This window comes from Fusarium oxysporum, chromosome 2 (assembly GCF_000149955.1).
Source record: "Fusarium oxysporum f. sp. lycopersici 4287 chromosome 2, whole genome shotgun sequence".
In the NCBI taxonomy this organism is placed as follows: domain Eukaryota; kingdom Fungi; phylum Ascomycota; class Sordariomycetes; order Hypocreales; family Nectriaceae; genus Fusarium; species Fusarium oxysporum.
The window spans coordinates 4,052,868-4,071,029 of NC_030987.1; the positions used below are offsets into that span (position 1 = coordinate 4,052,868).

The following is an 18,162-nucleotide window of genomic DNA, read 5'->3' on the forward strand; positions in this document are numbered from 1 at the left end:
TTCTCTTCTCTGCAGCTTAATATTGCTGTACTTTATTTCTGGATAACGGTAGTGGATGATTTGAGTCTGCTGCTTTTTTTTTTTTATGCGATTCTGCTTTTGGCATGAGTCGATAGGCATGGCTAGGATAGCTCGAAATAGTTCCTCGAATTCAACTGATTGTCTCAATATTCTTGATTCTTATGTTGTGTTGTGTAGCATAGCAAGCATAAGTCTTCGATAGCGACAAAGTGCAGAGTTTGACAGTCTTGACTGGACCTGGGAGCTCTGTGACAGCCAACCAACATTTGTCAGAAGGGTAGAGTGCAGATCTTCAGCCTCGTTGCCTTTGAACGAACAATATCAAGACATAACAAATCGTAGCGTCGTAAGTACAGTGCATTGTTGGATGCAGTGCCATCTGCAGCACGAGTAGATCTTATGCTGATTGATCATTCTTCATCAACGTCATTACAGTCGAGCACTCTTGAACATTCACAGACCCTGACTCCCATCAGCAGGTCATTTATCACAAGTAGATATTACATCAAAGTAAAAGTATGTACGTTCAATCATTGCGCTCCTCCCCATCGTCGAGGGAAGCACCGCACCCAAGATTGTTCGCTTTTCTCTCCATTCTGTGTTCCTCTGAATCGGTGGTCTTGGGCGCAGGTCTTTCGACGCACCTCGCATCAATTATATGTAGAGAAACATGAACGTGGTTTTTTGCGTTGTTCAATATTTGAATTGGAGAGAAGAGAGAAAGGAAACTGAAATAAAAATTCGAGATTTTTCTTTTTCTACGCGTCGTGAGGATGGTGGGGCCAATGCTTTGGTGCCTTGATGCCTTGTGCGCAAGGCTGCCATTTGTAGGCTTGAGATACCCTGGAGACGAGAGAAGATGAAGGATAATGATCCCTAGTCATCTATGGAGTTACTGAAGACTTGTCACAAATTCGAAAAACCACAAGAGCTCTGTACGACTTACTACGATGTTTATCAATATAAAGCTACCTTAAACTCAAGCTAAAACTGCTTCCCCAATAGTTCTTTCCAATATCTTTTACACACCCACACCTTCCTCAGAGCTCCCACTCCACACTCCAACACGACGACAACAGCGGTCCTCTTTCATCTCTCAGCTTCCATCTTTCCTCTTCTCGGCTCCTCTCAAATGAACACCATTTTCGCCCAAGATGATGAGAAATTATCCCTTACCTCCTGGGGTACCAAATTTGAATACACCTCCATTACCACGATCCCATGTTGGACAACCTCGCAGGCTGCTGACCCCAGATCCACCCGAGTCTGTCACACTCACAACTGTGAAGGCGAACGGCACATTTTTTCAAAAACTTCCCACCGAAATCCGCACGAGAATTCTGCACGTTGCCTTCGGTGACCGCACAATTCACGTGGATCTCATTTGTGGTTATCCAATCTTCTCCGACTCTAAGCGTCATGGCGGGCTTCGACAACTGCCATAGTATGGCACTACCTCTCTCCAGAACCGCCTTGTATATCCCGGCCCCCTTGTCATTGACTTCAACAAGTTGGCTAGCTCTGATAAACAACCCGAAAAGGACTGGGCATGGCGAAGCTCCGTTTGCCATCGATTTCCGCCCTCTGGTATCATAGACTCGCGCGGACCAGGGTACGATCCTCAGCCATGCGACGATGAGTGTGTCTATGGATGGAACGGCCGAAATGGCTTCCACCCACAATGTGAGCACTGGCCTGGAGAAGGGCCAAAGAAGTGCTCCGTAGGCGCCACAGGCTGGCTACTTGCCTGTAAGCAAGCGTAGGTGCCCAGCTCTGTTTTTCATGGTATTCGCTGACACTACAATCCAGTTATCGTGAAGGGATTCACGTGCTATACGCTTCCAACACCTTTCATACAACAAGCAAAGCGATGATTCTGAACATGCATAACTTCTTCCAACAACAGCGACTCAATGCCATCACATCTGTCGAAATTATTTGGGAGTTCACACCATGGATCCTGCCAGACATCAGTGAGGACCTTAGAGTCGCTCCCCCGCTCAGTGATATCGAGACTTTTAGGCAGTTCCTCAAAGCCATTCCCGGCCTTTTCCTAAATATCAAGAAACTCTATGTTTCCCTACAAGGAGACATGATCCCCAAGTCGCGTGGACAAAACAGCGAGTATCAATACTCGACCAAGGAGCGGATCGAACTTGTGGAGAAAAACATTATCTGGAAGGTCGACGAAATGGTGCCTTACCTCAAGCCCCATGTCGACTTCTCGATCGCCTATCCTACAAGTACGTATGCTGTACAAAGAAGTCTTGCTCTTCGACAGGGCTGGATAGTGAAGCAGAGGCAAGAGACTGGTGAGGTGGAGCGACACTGGAGGCCATTGGTGAAATGCAAACCTCGAACCGGCTACTGGGTCTGCCTGGGTGATAAGGATGTGAGAAGACAGAGGGCGAGGGGCGTCATTGGGCATCAGCATATGCCAGCGCGTGTCTCTGAAAAGAAGTACGATGTTTTCTTTCGATCTTAGGACTCGGGTAGTGTATTGAGTGTATGGCAATTTGGAAGGAATATGGTTTGGGTTTGGGGAATCTTCGTCGCTTATATGCCAAAAGTCTCACAATGCAGGACTGCTGCGTCTCATCTCATGTAAATAAATATTAGTGTATTTTTTCATTGCTAAGTTTATGAAAAATAAATAAAGATTAGGAAGCTAAATTCGCGATAATGTAAGGCGTTCTCAGACTTTTAGAATCTAAGCAAATAATACGACAAGGCCAACCAAAACCCCAAGAGCTTGGACTGGTGACAATTTGTGGCGAAGCTCTTGTGGTATCCACAGAGAGACACGATGCAGCAAATAACGGCTCATTAAAGCTGTGCCAACTCGGCTTCAGATGCCGTGAATATTGGCACATCCATGTCTTGGACTTTTGGTGAAGAGCTGACCTGGCTAGTCGCTTGGTAGTGAGGTTATGCTTGGCGCCTCATTCTTGGTGTTTGATGCGGAGAATTCAAGCAAGTGAGAAAAGCCAAGACGTGACATTCTACGATCGTGGCAGTGCATCCCATCATCTTTATATCGATTCTTGATTTAAACCATGATGAGTGACTCCATGCGACATATAATTCTTGTTTCTTTTCACTGTTGGCCTTGAATGATCTGATTACATACTCACCTCTACTCTACATCTCAATCATTCCAGCTCAGCTCAGCTCAGCTACAGCTATAGCTAGAAGCTCCCCCTCAGCTGCCCCTCACCTCATCTCATCTCACTTCACTCCTCCATCTTCACAACGTACGTCATGGCTTCAGAACTCGCAACCCGCATCGGCGACCTCAACCCCTTCTCCTCAAAAAACCGCCGCATCGACGATGAAGACTTTGGCGAAGAGATCGACAACAACACCGTTGCGGGCGGCGGCCACAGCGCACGTCGCGTGGTAACAGACCTCAGAGTCAGCAGCGCCCTACGAGAGTTCCTCGTCAAAGAGAAGATGCTCTCCAAAAAGGAAGCCAAGATTGAGTCTGAGGACTCGTCGCGTGAGCTTCTGGAACTCGTTAGCAAACCGCATATTCGCGTACCGGCTGAACTCACGGATAGGTCGCATCCGCTGCCGGAGTACTTTATTAGCTCGAGCCATAATACTTATCTTATGGCGCATCAGCTTTATGGCTCTTCGTGTGCGACTGCGTATGAGAGTGCGATTAGGACGGGGGCGAGATGTGTTGAGATTGATGCGTGGGATAACAGCGATGATAGGGACGAGCCCAAGGTCACTCATGGGTATACTCTAGTATCCCACATTTCGTTTCGTCTGGTTTGTGAGACGATTCGAAACTCGGCGGATCAAGAAGCAGTTGATGCGCAAAAGTATGGCTTCAGAGCTTCGCCTATTCTTCTGTCGCTGGAGAACCACTGCGACCCTTACGGGCAGATGCGTCTTGTCAATATTATGCAGGATGTTTTTGGAGATCGACTTTTGAGCAAGGCTGTTAGACATATCGGCCATGAAGAACAAGCTGGTTCAGATCAACATGTGAAGCTTGAGGATCTGGGTGCGAAGATTGCTGTTATTGTTGAGTATCACTTCACGGATGAGCCTTCTAGCAGTGACAGCAGCTCGGATGACTCAGAGGACGAAGAGGAGGAAAAGGCTGCGCGAAAGGAGTATAAGGATAAGAGAAAGAAGGAGGAGCCCTCTATCATCATTCCTGAGCTCGCTGAGTTGGGTGTCTATGCGCAGTCTGTCAAGCCAATGGACAACTCGTGGTTCGAAGAGGGATCTCTCGCCAACGGCCCTCATCACCATCTTATCAACGTATCTGAATCAGGGCTGGCATCTCATCTCCCAGAGCACGCAACACACATCGCGCGACACAACGCCCACCATCTCATGCGCGTTTATCCCAAGGGCACGCGAATCTCATCCACTAATCTAAAGCCCGTTCCTTATTGGGGTATCGGAGCTCAAATCTGTGCTTTGAATTTGCAAAACTTTGGTACCAGCAACCAACTCAACGAAGCTCTCTTCAGTGGTACAGACGGTTACGTTCTCAAGCCCGCTGCTCTGCGCGCCGGTGGAAACGGAAGATTGAGTACAGGTCGCAGCAAGCGTCTTCGTCTTCACGTCGCAGGTGCAACAGATATCCCCCTGCACGGCGATTCAGAAGCAGACTCCATCAAGCCGTATCTCACATGCACGCTTTACCACCCTGATAACATCAAAGGCGACCCTCCTAAGCGCAAGACAGAGCCGTACAAGCAGCACAAGCTTGAATTTCTTCACAGAGGACCAAATCCGCCCCCAACAGAGCCTCTTTGGGATGAGACTCTAACGTGGGAGTATGAGGATAATGAGTTGACTTTCCTGCGTATGCTTATCAAGAGTGATGATAGTTGGACGAGGAACCCGATGTTTGCTGTTGCGGCGGTGAGATTACTTTATGTTGAGCCTGGATGGAGATTTATTCGCATGCTGGATCTCAAGGGGCATGAGACACAGTGTTCGGTTCTAGTGAACTTTGAGATCATTGATGCCTAGGTGGAGGATTATGAGTATATGATGAGATGTTTATGGATTATGCGATTTCTTTGTTGAGTTTACGTTTGATGTTGACTGAGTGATAATCTTGCTTTCGGCATGCATTCGTTCGAGATATACCTCAGCCATAGAATGAGTGATTACAATCTTTGCTTCCTCTGAATGAAAACAGCTTTGAAAGAGACTCTACATGAGAGTCCTGGAGTAGATTTCGTCGTGCTATCTCTCAATCTATAGTGAGCAAATTGAATCGCTGGCATTCACAAAGTTGCCATGCGCCCAGGTTTCGTGGTCTAACGGTTATGACTGCGGATTCTGATTCCGCCAGCGAGGGTTCGACTCCCTCCGAGACCTTTCTTTTTGCGCGGCTTGGCTTCTGTGAGTGCAACAGGTTCTGATGGTCATCTCGCCTGGCCTGCGTGCACAATAAGCCGTATGACGCGATGAAGTCTTATTCTTTTGTCTTACCTGGCTATGAATCCGAAGCAGTCTTCTGCTGCCGAACGGGGCCGGATATTGGAGTGGGTCTTGAGATCCGGCCCGGGGTTAAGAGCTGACCGGCGTTGGCGGTCATGGCATATCCGGGGCTGGAGGACTGGGTAGACTTCCATAATAGGCTCATGGTATAGAATATATGAAACCATATGGTTATAAAAAAACAAAGTGCCGTAATGCGTTATGAACGAAGCTATGTGTCTCATATGCTTGCGTCAGTTTATTCTAATCAAGATGTTGCCTGTTTCTGTACTACAACAATATGGACGGGACATTGGTTGATTGAAAAGACATTTATGGTATCTTGCTGCAGTATCTACATGCTCAAATCAATACTGGCCGATTACGAATGACACTCTTTGTGACGCCGCATCTCAGACGTAAGCTTAACTTCCGAATGGCTTCGGATCTAACACACGCCAATCAACGACACCTCAACTCCAAGTATAAGAAACGCCCAACACCACCTCCAAATGCCATCCTACATTTATATCAAAATACCAACAAACCAAAACCTCTGAAGTAACTCAACATACAACAAAATGGCCATCGTAACAACACTCCTCGCACCAGTCCACCTCCTCTCCTTCTCAACTCTTCTCGGCTCTCAACTCTACCAAACCTTCATCATCACAAAAGTCACTTTCAAACACCTCCCACGAACTCCATATATCAACTTACAAAAGAACCTCTTCCCCATATTCTTCCAAGGCCAAGCTCTTCTCCTCTTCCTCACGGCCATAACACTACCTCCGTACGGTGCTCTCTCACTTATTGAGCACAAGAGCGATTGGATACCATTTGCGATATCTGGATTTGTCTCGGGGCTTAACCTTATGGTGTTTGGACCGAGGACGAGACAGTTGATGTTGGATCGTGTTGAGCAGGGTAAGTTACTTCTTTGCTTATGTCGGATAAAAGCTAACGGGATAGGGACACTGGAAGGGAAGGCGGTGGAGGGGCCGAGTTCTGCGATGGAGGCTATCAAGAAGAGATTTAGGACTTCGCATGCTATGTGTATTCACTTGAACTTGATTGGTCTTGGGGCTCATCTTTGGTATACATGGAGACTGGCATCCCGCCTCGACTTTTCACTATAATGAGGGGATCACACATGTTCTTAAGTTCTTATAAATCTTAAGTGCATTTAAAACATCCCGTGTATCAGATAACCTCCTTATAGCTTTTGTATCTTCACTTCTGACTTTCATCTCAATTCCAACCACAAATCAACATTATCTCCAGATCCATATCAAGGGAGATAAACTATCATCTCAAGTCCACCACTATAAGCCGTAGTAGTCGTCTTGAATCCATTCTTCGGATCATGAATATAATCCAAAAACTCCTTGTACAGCGCCTTAGCCATCTTAGTATTATCAGCCAGAATGATAGCACCTCTCTTCAGACGAGGTTTGATGATCTCCAGAGCTGGAAGAGCCATTGGTATCCAAGCTGAACAGCATTAGTATTACTTCAAAAGTTAAGGCTCTTGGAGCTTACTATCAAGGAGCATCATGTCAATCTCCTCAGGCATACCCTCCTCCGACAGCGTCTCTCTCAAATCTCCTTCCCTCAGCTCAATCCACGGCTCAACCTCTTCACCGGCTTCACTCCAATGCTTTCTCGCCCTCTCAGCCTTACTACTCTCCCACTCCGTAGCAATGACTCTCCCCGCAACCTTATCATCCCTTGCTCTCATAGCATTAACGTTCTGCCCCACCGCCAGAGCAAGATACATCGTCGAAACACCAAAACTAGTTCCCGCCTCAACGATGTTCTTCGCGTTTATACTGCGGGCGATAAGATACATGAAAAGACATTTATCTTGCTCTAGAGCGACGAACTTATCGCTCATGTGGGCGTCGGCAGATGTAGACCATGTTTTACCGGTGAAGTAGAAGCCGAAGAGATATTTGAAGTAGAACCAGCTTTGAGAGAGGGTCTTTTCTTGAGCCTCTGATTCGGCGTGTAGGCGGGCTAAGAGACCGTGGACGCGAGGACTTGCCTCTAAAGCTTGCAGGGCTGTTGGTGATGGTGCCATGGTGATGGAAGTTGATGATGAAGGCGGTGATAATGTTTTGAAGTCAGAAGAATTTCTGTTTCTTATATACATCAAGAATGAGTCAACCGGATCTGTTTACGAGCTGAATACGGTAACTGAGATCGGGAAAGATGTTGGCGTTGAGCTGATATCACCGAGGCCGATTTATCATGACCGAACTCTCGGGCTTGCACCATATGCCTTCTAGACTTGTCTCAATATCAGTTTAGGAAGCATTCAAATGAAAAAGATAAAAAATATCCTATGGGCTAGATGTATCTATTGGGTAAGCTTTCGGGTCAGTATACCATGAGATACTGTCGCTCTATATATGCCACATATGTCCTGCTTGATCTGCCTATGATTCGCTCAAGCACCTTAGAACTAGATATTGAGATTCAACAAGATGAATTGTGCATACATACGATACTGATCTACTATGGATTGATTTCCATTAATGCTCCAAATTGATTGTCTTTGCAGTAAAGCGACCTCTGTACTCGTTAAGACCGATAACCAAACCCGGACTTCGGCACCGGTCCCAAACCTCTCCCTTCCGATACCAGTCCGACCCTATATTGACTCACAGAAATCACCCGCATGCAAAGCACCGCAGAGACCCTTTGAGCTGCAGGATACGAAAACTCCAACGGGAATAATGCGATTACCCGTCAGACTCTATCCCCAGCCTCTTTACCATTCGTATCCACGGGGATACAGACAATAAACATCAAACATCCACGCTCGCTCTTGAAAGGACCATGCCGCATTCCGGGCTTTCGGTACGCATAGGCGCCCTTCTCCCAACCCTGCTGCAGATTCTGGTCGTACAAATCACCCTCAACCATGAAAATTTCCTCAACGTAGTTGTGGATAAAAATGTCCTGCTGATTGCGGGCGCCAGGCTGCCATCGCTGTAATGTTGTACGTCTGCCTGTCTGCGAGTCCTCGTTGAGGACTAGTTCATCGACGCCCGGCTCGATAGTCGACCAAACACGATTGAAAGATGTGGTAGCGGGGTGAAATTCAAACTGTTCCATTGCGAATGAAATACAGAGAGGTGATCGATACTGTCGCACTTGGGCTCAGAATCGACCGACACAGCCTTAAATCCTCCAGAAACATAGCCATTGCCTTAAATGACGAGAACACAATGATATCATTGGTAAGCTGACATATGACAAATGCAGCAACGTTATTGTCTAAACCTCCTGCCAAAGAGAGCAAGCCTCCATACTGCCTTGGAAAAGGCAATCGAAATAATCATCATAGCTTGGCTCTTCAAGACAGACAAGTTGCTTCGACATAGCCCAAGGCATTTGCAACGGGAACGGTGCTGACCCCGTGAAGGGAGCCTGCAGCTTACCTAGGCAGAGTGCATCCGCTTGAATGCAACCGTTTGAGCTAAAAATGCACAACAAGCAGACTCCTACCGTTGCCAAAGGCTATGCGCAGAATTGATAGGAATCACGGTGAGATATGCAGGATTAAGATCTGCGCTCACGAGGTATTGGTGACTCTAAACGCCCACTAGGACTCTTGCATCAAGCTCATAAGAGGTCATGGGGAAACTAAAGCTCGATATTGAGTTGCATCTGAAGTGATGGATATTGACGAATGCCAATCGATATATGGGGGCGGCTACCAAAACCCATGTTTAGTATGAGTTGTTTCATGTCGTGGCAGACGTTGGCTAGTGTCAAGGGATATAACATGGCTAATCAGACAAGGTGACAGCTCGAAAGTGCTAGAGGCATTCCTCTCAGTCACAAACACGTCCTTGAGATCGCCTTGCGTCGGTAGAGTTAAACTGTAAATGCAGCCCGCCGATCCGACGGCTCAGAGTCACTTGACGAGCCAAGTTAGAGGGCAGGACGGATAACATCGCAAGAGATTGTCACTCAGGATGCCGGAGGAGCGGGCAGAGTGTTACACAACAGCCAAAGCTCGTAAAAAGAAAAGAGATGCTCATCGATATGGTCGTACAGCATCATCACGAGAATTTGAGACAATGCTTCCGATGATTCATAGTTCCTGAAACGTGTATCCAAAGTTTTGGATGCCGATAATGCCGTCTACAGTTCACGAACATCTGGTTGGTGTTTCCAGTCAACTGTAGTACCAGTACTGGGGCAGAGCGGGGTGCTTGTCAAAGTGTGCATATCAAGTCAAGGGGTGTCAAGGGCGTTATGCTCTGTGTTAAGATCATCAGTTGATGTACACGTTGACCGACGACTGATAAACGTTGCATCGTCAAAGGGGCACTGGTCGAGACTGAAAACGCAACAATGATGAGTGCGAATCATTGGAATTGTGGTATTGGTGAAAGTTCAACTGGTGAAACCCATCAACGGGAACCAAGATAACCGGCATCAGCCACCCGATCAGACTGAGCTTCAGCTCCGGGGCTGAGACAAGGCTCACCACACTGGTCTGCATCTCCGTCACAGTGACAGTGACTGCTTCTCCCCTCGAGGACCTATCGTCCACCGCTAGATTGATGGTCTCTTCTCACGGGGATGGGGGCCAAGAAGTGTGAGCGGGGCGGGATTGCCAAGAGCCGACCATGGGTGGACCTTTTGACAGAAATGGAGAAGGATTTCCGAGATGAACTTCAAGATGTGGGACAACTAACGAACGAAAAGAAGAGGATCGGCATCAGTGAGGGCAACATCAGAGGCAAGCAGGACGTTGATCAAAGTACTTTCGTCCACTGAAAACATGTTTCAATGACACCGACAACATCAAACTGTAATCTGTGCTGAGGAACCACAAGTTGTTGGGTCATCGGCGTTTTTATTTTTCTCTCCGAATCATCGTGAACATCCTCATTGAGCACATTCGAAGAGAAAAGAGGGTTTGGAGGGGAACGAAACGAATAATCCTACCTGTCACTTACCATTGAGGCTCGCAAGCTTGACAGCCGAATCGCTGCCCAACGGGTTAAACGCGACCTTGACAGGTTTGACCCCCATGCACCCATTTTTATCGGTAGCGATATAGGGACCCCTATAAAACAACCGCTCGGCCGAATAAGTGTCTCCGAGCGATAGTCAGTCAGCTCGCAGGCGAAAGCTTGGGGCAAGATGACGTTGGGAAAAAAAACAATATGATCTTATGAGAATGAGACCACTGTCAAGACCAAAAGGTGCTGTGACATTGAGCGTATCGCTGTTGCCTCAAGTTCTTGGCTTGGGAGACCTCTCACGATGACTTCACTTCTGACAGGTCCGGCATTACACTGCGACCTTGTCACGGGGAACATCCAGGCGAGAACAACGGTCCTGCCTAAACGACAGGAGAAAGGTCCAGGATGAAGTATCCTGTCGCTGTCAGTCGCTTACAACCGTGAACCACTTTTCTTCCACGTTTCTTCCAAAACGATACCAACACCCTTGTATAGACGCTGGGACGGTGCGAGGAATGACGAGAAGATTGCGATTTGCGGACCTAGTCAAGGAGCTGATGATCATTATCAGAGGGGCGCGAAAAACTTGCAGCAAAAGGGACCGTCTTGGACTGTGCGTTCCTGGAAAGTGAGAGTGATAGGCAGTGATTGGAGGTTTCGAAAGACGGTGACCGTTTCGTTGACCGTTGATCTTTAGAGAATACTATACTGTGATATTGGCCATGTTTCGCCCTTGAGCCTGCAAGACCTGATACCTTGGGACTCTGTAGGGAAGTTGGCGCGGCAGAATGCAGATCCATGACATCAGACTGACTAGTCGAAGGGGTACCTGGACCCTCGCTGCTGGACGGCGCCTTGTGTTTCCGAGGGCGGAGTGAAATGTAACCCCATAACCAGTGAGTGAAAGGGATGAATGACGCAGACTGATGGCTTAACGCACTGCGGGAGAGATCAGACGGATATGCAAGCCAAAGCTGTAAAGCACTGATGAACCATAGGATCAAAAGAGGCTAAAACCGCACCTAAGAGGGCTGTAGAACCCGAGTGTGCGGTGTAAGTCCAGGTACAGCCAATTTGATACTCGAGAGTATCCTTGGCCGCTTTTGTTCCTTGTCATTCCGACTTGTTGGGTTTGGTAGGAGTTGCAATGCGATCAGCTAAGTCGTTGACCGGCAATGATCTTTGAGCGATGTACCAGAAGGGTTCCTTCGAGTGACAATTCAGACAAAGATTTGCAGGTCAAGTCACAAGAGTTGCAAATCAGTACCGAACTCGGCGCCCTGACTGACACCGCTCAAGGATCAGCCCAACGAATAGACAGTGATAAACACTGTATTATAATAGTTGGTCGGTATTAGACATTCTGTCGCAGTTGCGTTCAACCTGCAACAGTATCTTTTTGAGTCTCGGTGGGCACTTAGAGGGCCCAACATAAAGAAAAACGGCCAACTCAAACCCAATCACGATAGTGTATCAAAGATGGAATGGTTGGCGCGAAGACAAGAACCGACGATCTCTAGCAAACAAGAAGAAAGAGAGGAAAAGTTCATTCGCTGTCAGAGAAGACTACCGCCCGTGCTGTTGTGCGCCCAGCAACGGCTGTCATAGTGGACATGCCCTGAATCTTAGAAGGTCGCCTCTCCACTGAAAGTCCTCCGAGCCCTCTAAAACCCACCGAGGCTGGCTAGCTGATAGGCACCCAGCGTCTATTGCAGGGATTCAGCCTCCAGAAGCGGGCCTCAACAGTGGTCTGCAAGGGCCAACAATTGCGTCACGACTGAATGCTGATCGGCCAAATTCTGTTAGGCCTTCTCACGAGGAGGCTTGGCCTTGGGGGTATCTGAGGCTCGGGTCGTTTCCCTGTGGTCGTCTAAACTCTTGGCCTACCTAGGGGCGGGGGTTTGTTTGTTTTTCAAATTAGGCAGGGTGATTTGATTGACATTGTAAAAGTGGTTGTATCAATAAGGAGCACGCACGGTGATACTCATAGTGAGGGGTTTTCTTGATTTCGTTAAATAACGACGTTCGTGAATTGCGAAGCCTATGGTGTTGAAAATGAACATCTCAATATTGGGTGCAGCATGAGGTCAGTTTTTCTGTGGAGGAGATACGTACCTCTGCACCCAGCGATGGCAGGGCCAGTGAGGTGAGCTTCCATAAGCTTCCTTCCATTTGGGGGCTGTCGAGTCGCGTGGGAGAACGCTGGTGCCACTGTCATCCAATCTAAGGATGCTGTTTCCTGCTGGACCGCGACATTGAATGCCTGGGTCAGGATACCCGATGACAGATGACCGCATAGGTATAGTCCCATATAATTTCATGCGATAAAACACTTGCACCAGGATGGTCTTTGCTGTACCGAGGGGCGTCGATCTCAAGTCTCATGACTCCCTATTCAGTCGTCACTTTCCCCATTTGGGCCCCCAAGCCCATTGTATCTTTTCAAGGGTCTCCTCCCATCCTCATCCTTGGGAGACACGATGATACTGTAGCTGCCAGCTGCTGTGTCTTTTTTCCTTCTTCTAGAGCCCATTATTATTCGACTGCCGGTTTTCCTGGCCCTACGGAGCATTAAGTGGTACCTGCTCCTCGTGTCTGTACAGGCCCTGCTGCGAACCCCCCAGTGGCACACTGTAGGTACTGTCGCCGTACATACAGTAGAGAGAGAGAACTAGAAAAATATCCCGACGCCTACCTTACCTTAGTGAAGTAGTGATGACCCTCAGCTTGAGGTCCAGCGAAATTATCAAATTGACGAGAAATCCACTTTAACATTCCCATCCCCATTTCGTCCATCCCCTTCCCCTCTTTTGTCTCTTCCTTTTCTGTTCTGGGTTCGCTCCTTCTTTTTCTGCTGGCCGGGTTCTTCCTTCCTGCCACCTAGCACCTGCCACCTGCCACTTCCACTCCGAACCCGACCTTAACCTGCCCTGCCTGCCCTGCCTGCCCTGCCCTGTCTCGCCATTGCCATCGCTCGCCCGTTGCCATTTCAAAAGAAGGGTCCTTCCTGCCTTGCCCTGTCCGCAACCGTTGGCCGAACTATTGCCTCCTGGACTTTCATGATTGTTTGCGCCTTGGAATATATTGCCACTGCCGGGATTGGTCATTCTGACTTATTCGTCATATTCTTTCAATTTAACTTTTAACGTTTAACTTTTTTGGTTGGTCTTCTTTTATTCTTCTTTCTATCAGTTATCATTATTCTCTCTTGACTTGATTATTATTCATTTTCCAATCTGTTACTGTTAGTTATCCCCTCTTGTTCACTCACCCACGCACCTGCATTTATCCTTGAATGTGACGTTGCTGCTCTCTATTACATTGCATTTGCTTTTTATTTTCGCATGCTGCCCCTGCCATCAAACAATTCCAATTCTCACTCTTCGTTCCTTTCATCTGCTGACATTTGCGCTCGCTTTTGCAGGGTCTTCCCCTCCGCAATTCAACAAAGCCTTCCACCACCTGCTTCAATTCTTTAGCAAAAGCAGGCTAGTATTCTCTGACCGCTACCTGCCGCCAGCATCTTCAGCTCCGACGACTAAACTCTAACACCCGCACTCAACCACACCCATTCCTCCCGTTTCGAGAACACAATCCACGACTGAAGCCACCAAACCCACGATATCTTCAAAACACAAGCCTTTGCGAATCTTATCTACCGCTAACGAAGCCACGATTTCAATCGCGATCAAGTTTCGAATTCATTTGCAGCTAGTCTGATCGGCCTCTCCGCGTGTCGAGTCCGCCTTCTAAACGCCCTCTAGAACACAATCCAGCCTCATCACACCCTTAGTGGATCCGAAATCGTTGCCTCCCTCGCAAGCGTGCATGCTCCAACTTCGAGACCTTTAAACCACGTGGAACTATTTGGTCTCGACTTGCCCCTCTCCACAACACCCCTCGACGACGAGTTCACGCGACTCTTGGGACACCTACACCGACATACCATCAATCCATTGAGTCAGCTATTCAGGTTGACTTTTGGTGCCCCCTAATTACTGTTATCTGTGTCGTCACACGATTGTGGATGTCGCAATAACCTCGTATATTCTGTGCGACAAGTTACGACTTATTACGAGTTATTTGAATCGAGCGACAACCACCACTTCACCCACACACCATACTATACTATAATGGCAGTCAACGAACTCCCAAATGCTCCTGCAGAGCACCCTCATGCAATCGCACGATCAGATTCCTCCACCTCATCGAGCCCTGAAGACAACAACGAGCCCATTATTCACCAGCCCGTCCCTGTCCGACCTGGCCTACCTCAACGGAAAAGCAGCGGCCCTCTAGTTGTCCCTCGCGACAGCTCAGCAGTTGGTCCTCTCGAGCCTGACTTTGGCCCAGATGACGTCAGGGCGATGAGCCCCAGGAGAACGAGTGAGGATCTTGATAGGATTGGAAAGGCTGCGCGCGAAGAAATGCGAAGGTAAAGATTTCACAATTGAGCAATTCGCTCAGAGCTATCACTGACTTTCATAGACACGCCAAGGCATTACAGGACTCTCTCCTCACAATCTTCAACCGCATCGAAGCCGTCCGCGAAGAACATGACAAGCTCGATAACAACAACAAGTTCTTGCAAAAGTACATTGGCGACTTGATGAGCACTAGCAAGATCACAGCGACGAGCAGCCAACGCAAGAAATAAGTCTACCTCAAGACATCAGACATAATGTCTTGACTTTCCATTCACAACCATCATACATCGATTCGACGGGCTAGATGTGACTACATCTACATCTACACCAACACTTTAGAAGCATTCGACATTATACTTGGGATTCGCGACTTTTTAGGGCCCAGTGTGGGCATGATACCCGCGCCTTGACAGCGCAGTTTCTTGAACTCTACCTCTTAGGGCAGAGGAAAAAAACATTACATTTGCATTTCACTGTACATTAACGCATTATGAAACCGGGAGCAGTTGGGATCGATCCCTCATGATGAATGGATCATCGCACGGTGGGAGCACACTGGAGCTTTGGATTTCTCGGTTTTGCATGATATTGCATCACCTGCATTGCGCTACGTCTTGTCGGGGTCACTGTACCCTTTTGTTCGCGCATTGGTTTGGCGTTTTGAGCTTGCAGCATACAAGGACTAGGATGAATGTCTGGTGTTTTTGTATTGTACCATGGTATTATTATACGGCTTGATTACTGTAGCTTCTATAGAGAGAAGCTCAGAGTGGAGTGACGGGTATGGGTTACTGACATATATCTGCCAGGGGGCACGGAGTGAGGTTCGTAAAAAGAGTATCATCATTGTTTTGAGTGAAGTGTCTTGGTCTTTGCCTTTACAGAATGATACCAATGCAATACCGTGAGTTGAGAGTTGTCAATAAAATCGAGATTTCAACAAATATTCCGATTTGAACCCTTGTGATAATTACATCTCCACCATTGGATTCATCTTAAACTGAACTAACCCCGTTCATACATTGATATTCTGCAAACCTGCAAGATGGATAGACCGGGTATGTCCCTTCATACATTAGTGCATCCATGGATCCCATCACCAACGCAGTCTCCACGCTGGGAGGGCCCGAACCTGACTCGGGGTTTATTACGTTATCCACCTGTTGCTTGGTGCATCTAGAATTTTTCCATTAGTTGCCGTGTTGTTTCCGGGTGTGGAGAAGAGAGTTCTTCTGGAATTTTGCTTTTGCAGGAAAATTTATGTGGCTGCTGATGATAAAAAAGTTTGATGCCATTGCCGGCCATGTGTTCGGTTTCACCGGTGTACGATGAGTTTATCGGTGCGAGAAAAAATATGTTTGCATGATGGTGCTAGAGGAAGTCTGGAAGTGAAGTGACAGGGGATTGTGCAGCCGAAGTGTATCGGTGAGACGAGTGTTGATGGGAGGCCGAATACTGACGGCATTTGTCTCAGATAGAACTAGACTAGTTCCCTTGCTTAGCTGGTGGCAAGAATGAAATCAATATAATACGATAGTATGACAGCTGAAAAGTAGATAGACTAATGTAGCTATTATATTGATCAGCTGGGGAGTTTAGGTCAAAGCTATATCGCGCTAGATAATTCGGCGAACTAGTCTAGACCTCTGATTGCAATCACCATACAGCTGATGTACTAACGTTGCGCTGTAAATGCGTTTCAGAATCTGATTCTTTTGTCCTTGTGTATATGTATCGCAATTGTGTTATTTGCAGCTTGTTCAAGACTGCCTGCAAGCTTACTCGATTGTACAATAGCTTATCAACCAATGGACACCCTGTTATCTGATAAATACAGGCGATAAGGCAATTTTGTATTGATCTAATACCGTTCTATCTAAAACTAGTAGTCGGATATTAGATGATAGCTCAACCATGGCCAGAGTCGAAATATTCCTTCACCTAAAGACAACTCCAGATGGTGTCTGTGTCTGTAAACTTAAGCGACAGCAGATCTGGGATGCGACTTGCGTATGTACACATTCACCAGCATCATACTCATTGATACAATAAATGCTAAAACCATCATCTATTTTATACGTAGAGTTCCTCCACTGCACCTGAAGACTACGCCGTATGGATCTTGTGCCCTGAGACAGCGAGTAGAAGGCACACGGCCAATCGCAATACCAAAGTCACTTCAACTAAAGTCCATGCCATTTCGAATATCCATCCCTAGAGAAATGTGAAAGTTGCTCTTGTTAATAGGCAGAAACTGGGGTCAGTCCGCCATTCAGCATCTATCGACATCACATATCCTCCCAATAGCGGCTAGCATCCTTCCTACTCATCGTGCTGAACTCATTCGTTAACCATGAACGAGCGAATTGTGATTCCAGTTCTTCTGTATCGTCGTCAGTGGTGTCGTCGGGCTCCTATCCAGTACCACCACCACACCACCAGCAGATGCTCAGAGCGTTTGAGTGATATCCATCGACTATATCTCGGACGAAACCGAATGGGAGGAGTGATTCCTTTCTAATGGGTAAAGGACGAAAAGCAAGAGATGGGGGAAACAGTGAAATGGCTTAGCCTAACAGCATTCTCAAGGGTCTATGATAGATTGGCTGCCATATATAATACTGGCTTTCGCATGCCTGATGTCCTCGGTATTAAAGTCCTTTTCTCAGCGCGCCAGTATTTTGTCATGACACGCTAAGCAATAGACAATTGGATTCAAGTAAGATTAACTACTCAGACGACGCCGAGAAAAGAAAACTTTCTCAATAAATTCGTTGGTGTTCTATGTCTGTTTTGATAGACATTTTGTAAATACTTGGCTCATTCTGATCAACGACCAGGGAAAGACTTCAGGATCTAGATATTCGAAGGGAGGGACGTCGACGCCCAGGCCACTCGGCATCGAGGCGTTCTCAAAATAGGGAGCATCCTGGGCTCCTGCTTCTATGATCTATCCGAATATCAGGATGTCAATGAACTCTAAGAAAGTAGTGATATTGAGTGCGGGCACTTGGCGATCGACCTCGCCTCTAAGTACCTTGCCGCAAGATCACCTTATACTCCTGCCCACGAATGCCATTGCCACTGCGACTCGCCCTTTAGACTTGATAGGCTGATAGATATCATCTGGGACATCGCCTCCCATGTTATGCTGGCTTTCTCTTACACCGCACTTGCTACCAGCATCCTCACGATACACCAGCCTTTGGGATCAAATCATCGCAGCTTCTGTGCAGGAGAGATGAGTGACGAGTCAGCTCAAGTTC

General features: G+C 47.4%; 8 protein-coding genes and 1 non-coding gene across 15 annotated transcripts; 5 read left to right on the plus strand and 4 right to left on the minus strand.

Annotated features, from left to right (window-relative positions):
- Positions 1–912: 912 nt before the first annotated feature.
- FOXG_08637 (uncharacterized protein) lies at positions 913–2,689 on the plus strand. Its single transcript, XM_018387649.1, has 2 exons — positions 913–1,780; positions 1,831–2,689. Exon 2 carries the CDS (start codon positions 1,892–1,894, stop codon positions 2,504–2,506), a length of 615 nt encoding a protein of 204 aa, XP_018245538.1. The 5' UTR covers positions 913–1,780; positions 1,831–1,891; the 3' UTR covers positions 2,507–2,689.
- Positions 950–2,999, minus strand: FOXG_19848 (uncharacterized protein). The gene has a single exon (XM_018400132.1). It carries the CDS (start codon positions 1,590–1,592, stop codon positions 1,230–1,232), a length of 363 nt encoding a protein of 120 aa, XP_018245539.1. The 5' UTR covers positions 1,593–2,999; the 3' UTR covers positions 950–1,229.
- Positions 2,912–5,313, plus strand: FOXG_08638 (uncharacterized protein). Its single transcript, XM_018387650.1, has one exon. The coding sequence runs from the start codon at positions 3,283–3,285 to the stop codon at positions 5,020–5,022; it is 1,740 nt and encodes a 579-aa protein (XP_018245540.1). The 5' UTR covers positions 2,912–3,282; the 3' UTR covers positions 5,023–5,313.
- On the plus strand, positions 5,305–5,376 carry FOXG_19849. The gene has a single exon. It is a non-coding gene; the product is annotated as a tRNA-Gln (tRNA).
- Positions 5,377–6,010: 634 nt separating this feature from the next.
- FOXG_08639 (uncharacterized protein) lies at positions 6,011–6,765 on the plus strand. The gene is made up of 2 exons (XM_018387651.1): positions 6,011–6,405; positions 6,451–6,765. Exons 1-2 carry the CDS (start codon positions 6,060–6,062, stop codon positions 6,615–6,617), a joined length of 513 nt encoding a protein of 170 aa, XP_018245541.1. The 5' UTR covers positions 6,011–6,059; the 3' UTR covers positions 6,618–6,765.
- FOXG_08640 (uncharacterized protein) lies at positions 6,754–7,578 on the minus strand. The gene is made up of 2 exons (XM_018387652.1): positions 7,021–7,578; positions 6,754–6,972 (listed from the first exon to the last, which is right to left on the minus strand). Exons 1-2 carry the CDS (start codon positions 7,559–7,561, stop codon positions 6,770–6,772), a joined length of 744 nt encoding a protein of 247 aa, XP_018245542.1. The 5' UTR covers positions 7,562–7,578; the 3' UTR covers positions 6,754–6,769.
- Positions 7,579–7,952: 374 nt separating this feature from the next.
- On the minus strand, positions 7,953–12,056 carry FOXG_08641 (uncharacterized protein). 2 transcript variants are annotated; one of them, XM_018387654.1, is made up of 3 exons: positions 10,461–12,056; positions 9,986–10,191; positions 7,953–9,755 (listed from the first exon to the last, which is right to left on the minus strand). In XM_018387654.1, exon 3 carries the CDS (start codon positions 8,599–8,601, stop codon positions 8,233–8,235), a length of 369 nt encoding a protein of 122 aa, XP_018245544.1. In that variant the 5' UTR covers positions 8,602–9,755; positions 9,986–10,191; positions 10,461–12,056; the 3' UTR covers positions 7,953–8,232. The 2 variants fall into 2 exon arrangements, with proteins under 2 accessions (XP_018245544.1, XP_018245543.1); XM_018387653.1 differs by having other exon boundaries at positions 7,953–10,191.
- Positions 12,057–12,872: 816 nt separating this feature from the next.
- On the plus strand, positions 12,873–15,842 carry FOXG_08643 (uncharacterized protein). Of its 6 annotated transcripts, none has more exons than XM_018387659.1 (4): positions 12,873–13,713; positions 13,894–14,183; positions 14,234–14,904; positions 14,958–15,839. In XM_018387659.1, exons 3-4 carry the CDS (start codon positions 14,603–14,605, stop codon positions 15,124–15,126), a joined length of 471 nt encoding a protein of 156 aa, XP_018245548.1. In that variant the 5' UTR covers positions 12,873–13,713; positions 13,894–14,183; positions 14,234–14,602; the 3' UTR covers positions 15,127–15,839. The 6 variants fall into 6 exon arrangements, with proteins under 6 accessions (XP_018245548.1, XP_018245550.1, XP_018245547.1 ...); XM_018387661.1 differs by having other exon boundaries at positions 12,873–13,630; XM_018387658.1 differs by having other exon boundaries at positions 13,894–14,904; positions 14,958–15,842.
- On the minus strand, positions 13,203–13,576 carry FOXG_08642 (uncharacterized protein; the record flags this gene model as incomplete). The annotated part of the gene is made up of 1 exon (XM_018387655.1): positions 13,203–13,576. One exon carries the CDS (start codon positions 13,574–13,576, stop codon positions 13,238–13,240), a length of 339 nt encoding a protein of 112 aa, XP_018245551.1. The 3' UTR covers positions 13,203–13,237.
- Positions 15,843–18,162: the final 2,320 nt, after the last annotated feature.